At 54.4% G+C, this 12,078-nt stretch overlaps 1 protein-coding gene across 8 annotated transcripts in view; it reads right to left on the reverse strand.

Annotated features, from left to right (window-relative positions):
• pacsin3 (protein kinase C and casein kinase substrate in neurons 3) overlaps positions 1-12,078 on the reverse strand; it is a 144,296-nt gene that overhangs the window by 46,184 nt on the left and 86,034 nt on the right. For all 8 annotated transcript variants that reach the window (XM_038807249.1, XM_038807242.1, XM_038807248.1 and 5 more), the window contains 2 exons: positions 7,086-7,321; positions 4,808-4,963 (listed from right to left, as the gene is read on the reverse strand). In XM_038807249.1, the coding sequence (XP_038663177.1) occupies positions 4,808-4,963; positions 7,086-7,321 (392 nt within the window). The remainder of the gene's footprint in view (positions 1-4,807; positions 4,964-7,085; positions 7,322-12,078) is intronic.

A 12,078-nucleotide genomic window follows, 5' to 3' on the forward strand; every position in this document is an offset into this window, starting at 1 on the left:
GTCCCGCGCACTCCCTCCCCCTCCCGTGTTCTCCCTGCATCACCCTCACCATCTCACGTGCTGCCTCCCTCCCTCGCATGGGCTGCCTCCCTCCCTCCCTCTTGCCCTGGCGCGCCCTCCCTCTCTCCCCCACACTCCCTCCCTCCCCTACACACTCCCTCCCTCCCCTACACACTCCCTCCCTCCCCTACACACTCCCTCCCTCCCCTACACACTCCCTCCCTCCCCTACACACGCCCTCCCTCCCCTACACACGCCCTCCCTCCCTCTTTCCCTTGCACACACGCTCTCACTCTCTCCCTCGCACGCACTCCCTCGCGCTCCCCCTCTCTGTCCATCACACTCCCTCTCCCCCTCCCTTGCACTCCCTCTCCCCCTTGATGTGCCATCAATTATAACAAAGAAGAGTTGTGGAACAAAACTGTGGCTTTAATAAGCTAAACGAGAACCTGCTGGCAACTGATCCCGAACTGGGGCAGGGCCAGATGTCAGCCACCTTTATATAGAGCCTGAGGGGAGGAGCCACAGGCGGAGCCAGCAGAGACAACAAACAATATATAATACAGTAACAGCGGTTTACCACATTCACCCCCTGTTTAAAAAAAAAAAGAGTCCGGCGGGGGTGAAGTGAACTTAAAATTGAGTCTGTCGGGAGCTTTAACCTTCCGCCGTGAACGCCTCAGTCCCAGCTGTGGTGTGGGCACTGGTGTCGAGACCTGCGTGTCCGGGAGCGTGTAGTCTTTTTCTTCGTCCATAGTCCATAGGTGTAGGGGTGGGGGTGGTGGTGATGGTCAGTGGGGAACCTGCAGGTGCCAAATCCCAAAGAGAGACTGTGCCCTGCTGCCCATCATTGTGTGCCACGTAGGCACAATGTGGGCTGGCATGGAGGAGAAGAACCCTTTCGATCAGGGGATCCGATTTATGACTCCTCGCATGCTTCCGGAGGAGGACGGGCCCTGGGACTGTCAGCCAGGATGGGAGCGAGACTCCGGAGGTGGACTTCCTGGGGAAGACAAACATTCGTTCGTGAGGGGTCTCATTGGTGGCAGTGCACAGGAGCGACCGGATGGAGTGGAGCGTATCGGGAAGGACCTCCTGCTAGCGGGAGACCTCTAGACTGTAGGGCAGGAAGGACGGCCTTCCAGACCGTCGTGTTCTCACTCTCCACCTGTCTGTTTCCCCAGGGGTTGCAGCTGGTAGTCCTGCTTGAGGCGATGCCCTTGCTAAGCAAGAACTGACACAACTCATCACTCATGAAAGAGGAACCCCGATCACTATGGATGTAGGTGGGGAGACTGTGCAGGGCCTTGATAACAGTGGCAGAGGTCATGTCAGGGCTTGGGATGGCGAAAGGGAAACGCAAGTACTCGTCAATAATGTTGAGGAAGTTCACGTTACAGTCAGTGGAGGGGAGGGGCCCTTTGAAGTCGATGCTAAGGCACTCAAAAGGGGCGGGAAGCCTTTGCCAGGTGCACTCTGTCTGGCCGATAGAAGTGCGGTTTGCTCTCCGCACAGACCTGGCAGTCCCTGTTCATGGTCCTGACCTCCTCGATGGAGTAAGGCAGGTTGCGAGCCTTGACAAAATGAAAAAAAAAAACAGGTGACCCCCGGGTGACAGAGGTCATTGTGGAGGGCCCGAAGTCGGTCTACTTGTGCGCTGGCACATGTACCGCGGGAGAGGGCATCCGGGGGCTCATTGAGCTTCCCAGGTCGATTCCAGACATCATAATTATAGGTGGAGAGTTCAATCCTCCACCTCAGAATCTTGTCATTCTTGATCTTGCCCCACTGTGTGTTATTAAACATGAAGGCAACCGACCGTTGGCCAGTGAGGAGAGTGAATCGCCTGCCAGCCAGGTAATGCCTCCAATGTCGCACAGCTTCTACAATGGCTTAGGCTTCCTTTTCGACGGAGGAGTGTCGAATTTCGGGGGTCTGGAGGATACGGGAGAAGAAAGCCACGGGCCTGCCCGCCTGGTTGAAGGTAGCAGCCAGGGCAAAGTCAGACACATCGCTCTCCACCTGGAACAGTGCATTGCGGCTTTGGCAATATCTGCCTTGATGCGGTTGAAGGCCAGGCGGGCCTCAGCCGTCAGCGGAAAAGTGGGCAGGCCTTGTCCGCATAATTGGGGACCCACTTGGCATAATAGAAGAACCCAGGCATCTCTTTCAGGCCCTGGGGCAGTGGGGGAGGGGAAGTTCCAGGAGGGGGCGCATGCAGTCGGGATCGAGCCCTAGGGCCCTTTTTCCACCACGTAACCAAGGATGGCAAGGCCGGTTGTGCGGAAAACGCATTTCTCCTTATATGAGAGGTTAAGGAGCTTAGCGGTGTGGAGGAAATGTCGGAGGTTAGCGTCATGGTCCTGCTGGTCATGGCCGCAGATGGTGACATTATCCAGATACAGGAACATGGCCCGCAGCCCGTACTGGTCAATCATTCGGTCCATCACTCGTTGGAAGACCCATTGGTGACGCCGAAGGGGACCCTGAGGAAGTGTTAGAGGCAGCCATCTGCCTCAAAGGCAGCATATTGGTGGTCCTCCGGGCGGATAGGGAGCTGGTGGTGCGCAAACTTCAAGTCAACAATGGAGACGACTTGATACTGCGCAATCTGATTGACCATATCAGATATGCGGGGAAGGGGTATGCATAGAGCTGCGCATACCGGTTGATGGTCTGACTGTAGTCAATGACCATCCAGTGCTTCTCCCCAGTCTTGACGACCACCACTTGGGCTCTCCAGGGGCTGGTACTGGCCTCCATGATCCCTTCCCGCAGGAGTTGCTGGACCTCTGACCTGATAAAGGCCTTGTCCCGGGCACTGTATCGTCTGCTCCTAGTGGCGACGGGCTTACAGTCCGAGGTGAGGTTAGCGAAGAGCGAGGGTGGAGCGACCTTAAGGGTCGCGAGCCTAAGACAGTGAGGGGGGGCAGGTGTCCACCAAACTTCAAGGTAAGGCTTCGGAGGTGGCACTGAAAATCAAGACCCAGTAATAGGCCAGCACAGAGGGAGGACGTAGAGCTTGAAATTAGCGTACTCTACGCCCTGTACCAAAAAGGTTGCAACACAGTACCCCTGGATCTCCACGGAATGTCATCCAGAAGCCAGGAAGATTTTCTGGGTCACGGGTAAAATTGGGAGGGTGCAGTGCCTTACCGTATCTGGGTGGATGAAACGGTCAGTGCTCCCGGAGTCGAAGAGGCAGGTCTTCTCGTGCCCGTTGATACGGGCGGCCATCATAGATTTAGTGAGGTGATGAGGTCGAGAGTGATGAAGGCGAGCTTCGGAAGGCGGGTGGGCTGGTCGAGAGTAGCGGAGGCCAGCGTACGACTGGGTGAGCAGGGGTTCCGGGAGGCGGCGGGATGATTCCAAGATGGGCCAAGGGCCAAGGGCCACACATGGCGTCAAAGATGGCGGCCCCCACGTGTCGCAAGTGACGGGTGACATGGTAGATGGGGGCAGTCCCGACAGACAACACGCAGCGCTGCTGCTGCTGGGTCTGGAAACTTTAGGAACAGGCCAGGCCTGGCAGACTTTGGCGAAGTGGCCCTTCTTTCCGTACCCGTTGCAGATCGCGCTCCGTGCTGGGTAGCGTTGTCTGGGGTGCTTACCCAGGCCACAGAAGTAGCATCCCGTGCCTCCGGAGTTGGCGGATTGATGCACGGCACAGGCTTGCGACATACCCGGGTCAGGTGATGGCGGCGCCCACGACTTCCATGAGGGTGCCGCGTGGTCGGAGGTGAAGGCATCCATTTTATGGAAGGCCACTTCCATCAAATTCGAGAGCTGCACTGCCTCTTGGATGCCGAGTGTATCTGCTTCTAGCAGGCGCTGATGGATAGTTAGATTTTATGCCAGCGACATAGACGTCCCTGATCAGCAGCTCCGTGTGCTGGACAGCCGATACTGCCTGACAACTACAGTTCCGGCCGAGTACCCACAAGGTGCGCAGGAAATCGGCCTGCGATTCTCCGGGGCGTTGACGCCTCGTGGCAAGGAGCTTACACCTCATTTACTGCCTTTACATAGTGCCCTTCAGCAGCGTTATCACCTCCGCGTACGAGGCAGCGTCCCTGACAAGGAGGAAAACCTGCGGGCCGGGCGTTGAGCATTCGAAGCTTGTGGATGTCGGCGACGGCGTCGGTTGCAGATTCGAGGTAAGCTTCAAAGCAGCTTAGCCAGTGCTCGAATATCGCAGTGGCGTCAGCTGCCTGGGGGTCCAGTTCCAGGCGATCAGGCTCGAGTGATGCATCCAGCTTAAGCGTTTCGCTTATTAAATTAATGTGCCATCAATTATAACAAAGACGAGTTGTGGAACAAAACTGTGGCTTGAATAAGCTAAACGAGAATCTGCTGCCAACTGCTCCCAAACTGGGGCAGGACCAGAGGTTGGCCAATTTTATACAGAGCCCGAGGGGAGGAGCCACAGGCGGAGCCAGCAGAGACAACAAACAATATATACAATATAGTAACAGTGGTTTACCACTATACATATATATATATATATATATATATAAAATACAGTAAGTGGTTTTCCACACCCCTCCCTCACACTCCCACTCCCCCCCTCTAACATCCCTTGCGCTCCCTCTCCTCTAACCTCCCTCGTGCTCCCTCCCTCTCATGCGTGCTCCAGCTCACCCTCCCTCCCTCGCAAGCACTCCCTCTCTCCCTCCCTCTCCACCTCTCTCACATGCACCCTCTCTCCCTCCCTTGTGCATGCGCTCCCTCTCTTTCTCTCCCCCATACTTCCTCTCTCTCCCCCACTTTCTCCCTCCCTCGTGGATCCTCTCCCTTGCTTTCTGACCTTTTCCACTTGTTGCGAGCTTTTCTCCACACGCTCCTGCAGTTTGTGGAGTTGATCCGGCGACATTGACTGGTCAGCTCTGCCATGGTTCTCCCGGGTGCGTGCTGTACGCTCCTCCTTGCACGCACTGTGATAACTATGTTTGGCCAGCTCTACCTGAGAAACAAAGTGAATAGATAACAAATGGTGCAGACCACAAAAGACAGCGACATACAGACATACTGAGGAATGGCAAAGTCCAATGTTCACCCAAGCTCTTGCCATCAACCAGGGACACATCAGCTTTCAACAACGTCTCAGCTTTGCTGCTGTGGAGATCACACTTCGTGACTCAGAGTGACGTCCACTACCTTGCAGCAAAGGCCAAGTGGAATTCATTCCCATCTACAACAGGAGGGGGGAACCGAGAAACTGGTCCACCCAATGAGGGGGACTGAGTAACCGGCCCAGCCAGTGAGGCGGGGGTTGAGGGAAAAACTGACAAACCAGCCCACCCAGGTGGCCCATCCAACGATGGGGGTGTGTGAGAGAAACCAAGAAAGCGGCCTACTCTGTGGTGGGGGGGAAATCTGAGAAACAGGCCACCCAGTGAGGGGTGAAGGAACTGAGAAAACAACGCAGGAGGGGGGGGGGGGAGAAAACAGTGAAACCAGCCCAGCCAGTGAGCAGGGAAACATAAACCGGCCCATCCGGGGGGGGGGGGGGGGGGGGGAGGGAACACTGAGATAATGACCCACCCAGTGATGGGGGCTATGAAACAGGCCCATCCAGTGAGGGGGGGGGGGGATCTGACAAACAGACCCCTCCAGTGAGGGGGGGGGGACTGAGAACCAGGCCCATCCAGTGAGGGGGGGGGAAGGGGGGGCTGACAGGCCTTCCAGTGAGGGGGGGGGGGGGGGGGGGGGAGACTGAGAAACTGGCCCACCCAGTGAGGGGGGGGGCGGGGAGACTGAGAAACAGGCCCACCCAGTGAGGGGGGGCGGGGGCGGGGCGGGTAGAAACTGAGAAACAGGCCCACCCAGTGAGGGGGGGGGGGGGCGGGTAGAAACTGAGAAACAGGCCCACCCAGTGAGGGGGGCGGGGGCGGGGCGGGTAGAAACTGAGAAACAGGCCCACCCAGTGAGGGGGGGGGGGGGGGGGGGGGGCGGGTAGAAACTGAGAAACAGGCCCACCCAGTGAGGGGTGGGGGAACTGGCGCACACAGGAGTGGGGACGACGACGACTGAAATCCGGCCCACACACTGACGGGGAGGGTGGAAACAGTGAAACCAGTCCACTCAGTGAGCAGGGAAACAGAAACCGACCCACCCAGTGAGGGGGGACTGAGATGATGACCCACCCAGTGATAGGGGAACTTTGAAATCGGCCCACCCAGCGAGGGGGACTATGAAACAGACCCATCCAGCGAGGGGGACTATGAAACAGACCCATCCAGTTAGGGGGACTATGAAACAGGCCCATCCAGTGAGGGGAAAAACTGAGAAACCGTCCCACCTGGTGTGTGTGTGTATGGCGGCGGGGGGGGGGGGGAAGAGAACGGGGAAACTGTCCCACCTACTGAGGCAAGGGGGAAAAATTAGAAATTGGCCCACCTGGTGATTTTGGGGGGGGGGGGGGGGGGGGGAGGGAGGGAGGGGGGGTGCAGACTGAGAAACCGGCCCACCCGTTATGGGGGAGGGGGGACGACGACTAAGAAATAATAGTAATAATAATAATAATAATCGTTTATTGTCACAAGTCGGCTTCAATTAAGTTATTGTGAAAAGCCCCTAGTCACCACATCCCGGCGCCTGTTCAGGGAGGCCGGTACGGGAATTGAACCCACACTGCTGGCCTCGTTCTGCATTACAAGCCAGCTGTTTAGCCCAACTGGACACCTGGCCAGGGGAGACCTCGAAGATTGGCCCATCCAGTGAGGGGGGAAACTGAGAAAGCGCCCGCCCAATGAGGCGAGGAGGGGGGTAACTCTCAGAAACCGGCCCACCAAGTGAGGGGGAAACTGAGAAAGCCGCCCATCAAGTGAGGGGGAAACTGAGAAACCGGCCCATAAAGTGAGGGGGAAACTGAGAAACCGGCCCATAAAGTGAGGGGGAAACTGAGAAACCGGCCCATCAAGTGTGGGGGGGGGGAGGGGGGTGAGAAACTGGCCCGCCCGGTCAGAGGGTGGGCACTGAGAAACTGGCCCCGCCAGAAATGATTGCTCCTTCCGTCTGCTACACTGAGACTGCTCTCCAGTAAGAGACAATCCGTGCTCCACATCACCCAGTGACAGCCTCACCTCCTTCAGCTTTTTCAACCAGGGCTTCTGAGCTTTGTGGAACTCATCCTCAGCTTCTCTTTTCTCCTTGAAGCCCCCAATCAGCTGTTTGTGGAAGGCCTCCTTCTGCCATTGCTTCACTCTCAAGGAATCGATAGCAGATAAATGGTTCTGCACCTCAAGATGAAGCTCACTCAGTCTGTCTGCAGCGGTCATGAACGCGTGCCACGCTTTCTCCAGAGTCCCGTACTGTGCTCCTGGGGACGAGGGACATGAGAGAGGGAGGGGACCCGACAGAGAGGGAGAAGGGGAAGGAGAGGGAGAAAGAGCACGAGGAGAAACAGGGTGACGAGGGAGGGAGTGGGTGATGGGGAGCAGAAGTGGGGAGATTGCGGGGGGGTGGGTGAGGTGGGTTTAGGGTTAAGGGCGGGAGCAGGAGCCGGAGACGGGGAGGGAAAGGAAGGCGGGAGCCAGAGACGGAGAAGGAAAGGAGGGTGGGAGCCAAAGACGGGACGGGGAGGGGGGAGAGCCACAGACAGGCGGGGGTGGAGTGAAAGATAGGCGGGGGGGGGGGGGGGGGGTAAGGAAGAGAAGAAGGAACAGGAGGGGGGTGGAGATAGTCAGAGGGCCGCAGGGGGATGGGGGAGAAGGGGAAAAGAGAGCCAGAGGGGATGGTGGGAGAGAGCCAGAGGGGATGGTGGGAGAGAGCCAGAGGGGATGGTGGGAGAGAGCCAGAGGGGGGGATTGGGGGGGGGGGGGGGAAAGAGAGCCAGAGGGGATGGCGGGGAAGAGAGCCAGAGGGGATGGCGGGGAAGAGAGCCAGAGGGGATGGCGGGGAAGAGAGCCAGAGGGGATGGCGGGGAAGAGAGCCAGAGGGGATGGCGGGGAAGAGAGCCAGAGGGGATGGCGGGGAAGAGAGCCAGAGGGGATGGCGGGGAAGAGAGCCAGAGGGGATGGCGGGGAAGAGAGCCAGAGGGGATGGCGGGGAAGAGAGCCAGAGGGGATGGCGGGGAAGAGAGCCAGAGGGGATGGCGGGGAAGAGAGCCAGAGGGGATGGCGGGGAAGAGAGCCAGAGGGGATGGCGGGGAAGAGAGCCAGAGGGGATGGCGGGGAAGAGAGCCAGAGGGGATGGCGGGGAAGAGAGCCAGAGGGGATTGGGGGGGGGGGGGGGGCAGAGGGGATGGCAGGGAGGAGCCAGAGGGGATGGCAGGGGAGAGCCAGAGGGGATGGCAGGGGAGAGCCAGAGGGGATGGCAGGGGAGAGCCAGAGGGGATGGCAGGGGAGAGCCAGAGGGGATGGGCGGGAGAGCCAGAGGGGATGGCGGGAGAGCCAGAGGGGATGGGAGAGGAATAGAGCCAGAGGGGAGGGGGTGGAGGGACAGAGAGGCAGAGAGGTGGGGGGGATGGGGGGGGAAAAGCCGGAGAGGGAGTGAGAGAGGTATAAAACAGGATATGGGGAAGATTAAACATTTAAATCATGGAAATATTTGCAGCATGCGAGTCATAGAGTGACTCCTACCCAGAAGAGCCCATCGAGTCTACACCAACAAAACTCCACAAAATCTACACTGATCCCACTTACCAGCACTTGGCCCATAGCCTTGAATGTTATGGCGTGCCAAATGCTCATCCAGGTACTTTTTAAAAGGATGTGAGGCAACCCGCCTCTACCACTCTCCCAGGCAGTGCATTCCAGACCCTCACTACCCTCTGGGTAAACAAGAATTTCCTGAAATTCTCCCTCAACCTCCTGCCTCTCACCTTGAACTTGCGTTGCCTTGTAACTGAGCTTTCGGAGAACAGCTGCTCCTTATCATCCTGTCAATATCCCTCAATCTGATACACCTCAATCAGGTCACCTCTCAGCCTTCCTGCTCTACAGAAAACAACCCAAGCTTATTCAGCCACTCTTCATAGCTAAAATCCCGGTGAATCTCCTCTGCACCCTCTCCAGTGCAATCACATCCTTCCCAGAGTGTGGTGACCAGAACTACACACAGTACTCCAGCTGTGGCCTCACCAAAGTTCTGTGCAGCTCCAGCATAACCTCTGCTCTCATAATCTGTGTCACAACTGATAAAGTCCAACATCTTTGTTTCAAACACTAGCTTACGGAGCACTGCTCCTTCCTCAGGTGAGCAAGGACCTGAGGAAGGAGCAGTGCTCCGAAAGCTAGTGTTTGAAACAAACATGTTGGACTTTAACCTGGTGTTGTAAGACTTCTTACTGTGCTCACCCCAGTCCAATGCCGGCATCTCCACATCACAACTGATAAAGGCAAGTGTCCCATACACCTGGGCAAGAGCACAGTCAATTCCAGCCCCACATGCCAACACAAGGAATTAACCTATAATTCTTGTGAAAATACTAGAGCCTTTGGTCCTTGGCTGCCCAATATTACAGCCACCAGGTTTGTAAACGTAAACACAATTACCGTTTATGACAAGAACTATAACAAAATATGCAGTAAATACAACTGGTTAACTATCATTTAACTCCCGACTCCCACTTTAGCTTCCCCACCCTCTATCCACACACACACACAGGGAGGGGGGGGGGGGGGGTGCAAAATACATAAATACATAGATACATAGAAGAGGAGCAGGAGGCATTTTGGCCCTTCCAGCCTGCTCCGCCATTCATCACCATCATGGCTGATCATCCAACTCAATAGCCTAATCCTGCTTTCTCCCCATAGCTTTTGATCCCATTCTCCCCAAGTGCTATATCCAGCCGCCCCTTGAATATATTCAAAGTTTTAGCATCAACTACTTCCTGTGGTAATGAATTCCACAGGCTCACCACTCTTTGGGTGAAGAAATGTCTCCTTATCTCTGTCCGAAATGGTTTACCCTGAATCCCCAGGCTGTGACCCCCTGGTTCTGAACACACCCATAATTGGTAACACCTTCCCTGCATCTACCCTGTCTAGTCCTGTGAGAATTTTATAAGTCTCTATGGGATCCCCCCCCTCATTCTTCTGAACTCAAGAGAGAACAATCCCAACCTCGTCAATCTCTCCTCATATGACAGTCCCGCCGTCCCTGGAATCAGTCTGGTAAATCTTCGCTGCACTCCCTCGAGAGCAAGAACATCCTTCCTCAGAGAAGGAGACCAAAACCGTACACAATACAGGTGTGGCCTCACCAAGGCCCTGTACAATTGCAGCAACACATCCCTGCTTCTATACTCAAAACCTCTTGCAATGAAGGCCAACATACCATTAGCCTTCTTTACCGCCTGCTGCACCTGCATGCTTACCTTCAGCGAATGGTGCACAAGGACACCTAGGTCCCGCTGCACACTCCCCTCTCCCAATTTACAACTATTCAGGTAGTAATCTGCCTTCCTGTTTTTGCTTCCAAAGTGAATAACCTCATACTTATCCAAATTATACTGCATCTGCCATTGGTTTGCCCACTCACCCAATCTGTCCAGATCATGTTGTAGGATCCCTGCATCCTCGTCACAATTCACCCTCCCACCCAACTTGGCATCATCTGCAAACTTTGAGATGTTACATTTTGTTCCCTCATCCAAATCATTAATATATATTGTGAATAGCTGTGGTCCCAGCACCGATCCCTGTGGTACCCCACCAGTTACTGCCTGCCAATTTTAAAAGGACCCACTAATCCCTACTCTTTGTTTCCTCTCTGCCAACCAGTTTTCTATCCACCTCAATACATTTCCCCCAATCCCTTGCGCTTTCATTTTGCACAATAATCTCTTTGGCGGGACTTCGTCAAATGCCTTCTGAAAGTCCAAATATACCACATCGACTGGCTCCCCTTTGTCAACTGTATTGATTACCTCTTCAAAGAATTCCAACAGATTTGTCAAGCATGATTTTCCCTTCATAAATCCATGCTGACTCTGACTGATCCTGCCACTGCTTTCTAAATGTTCTGCTATAAAGTCCTTGATAATGGATTGAAGCATTTTCCCCACTACCAATGTTCAGCGTACTGGTCTATAATTCCCTGCTTTCTCTCTACCTCCCTTTTTGAATATCGGAGTGATGTGAGCTACTCTCCAATCTGCAGGGTCAGTTCCAGAGTCTATAGAATCCCAGAAGATGACTACCAATGCATCCACTGTTTCCAGAGCCACCTCCTTAACCACTCTGATTCTCAGGCCCTGGGGATTTATCTGCCTTCAATCCCATCAGTTTTCCCAGCACCATTTTTCTACTAATGTTGATCTCCCTCAGTTATTCCCTCTCACTAAACCTTTCATTCTCCAACATTTCTGGGATCGGATTTGTGTCCTCATTTGTGAAGACAGAGCCAAAGTATGTATTTAATTGCTCAGCTATTTCTTTGTCCCTTATTATGCATTCCCCCTGTTTCAGTCTGTAGGGGGCCTGCCAGGGGAATGTCACTTTAAGAAATGTTTGTCTGCTCAAGTGGTTGCAGTGATGTCAGAGTGTGGGTGGAGCTGAGCTATGGCTCTGCTTTTTAGTTTCGCTTTGAGGAAAAGCTTGGGTGTGTCTGTGTTTTTTGGTTTCGTTTTAGTGTTGGAGCTGAAGCCAGCCAAATAAGGTGTAATTTCGATTTCTCTCCATCTAAAAACTATCTCTAGATCATTTGGTGAATTCAGAGTGATAATTGCTCTCAGTAGCGAATTTAAACCTGTAAAAAGGGGTTTTGTCTTATGGATGTTAAAAGGAAAGATTATGGATTACTTGGAGTGTTGTATTCTTTGGGGGGTGTATTTGAATTGATGGTTGCTAAGATGTTCACTGTATGTTTTTAAAAGGTTAACTGAGTTCATAGAGTAAACATTGTTTTGCTTTAAAAATTACTTTTCCATTTCTGCTGCACCACACGTGTAGAGTGGGCCGTGTGCTCTCCATACCACAATCTAGTAAAAGCAGTGGGTCAGATGAACTCCATGATACACTTTGGGGTTCTCTAAACCCTGCACCATAACAGGCCTTTATTTCTCTTTACCAATCTCTTTCTCTTTACATATCTGTAGAAACTTTTAGTGTCAGTCTTTATGTTCCCTGC

This window comes from Scyliorhinus canicula, chromosome 9, assembly GCF_902713615.1.
Source record: "Scyliorhinus canicula chromosome 9, sScyCan1.1, whole genome shotgun sequence".
Lineage (NCBI taxonomy): Eukaryota > Metazoa > Chordata > Chondrichthyes > Carcharhiniformes > Scyliorhinidae > Scyliorhinus > Scyliorhinus canicula.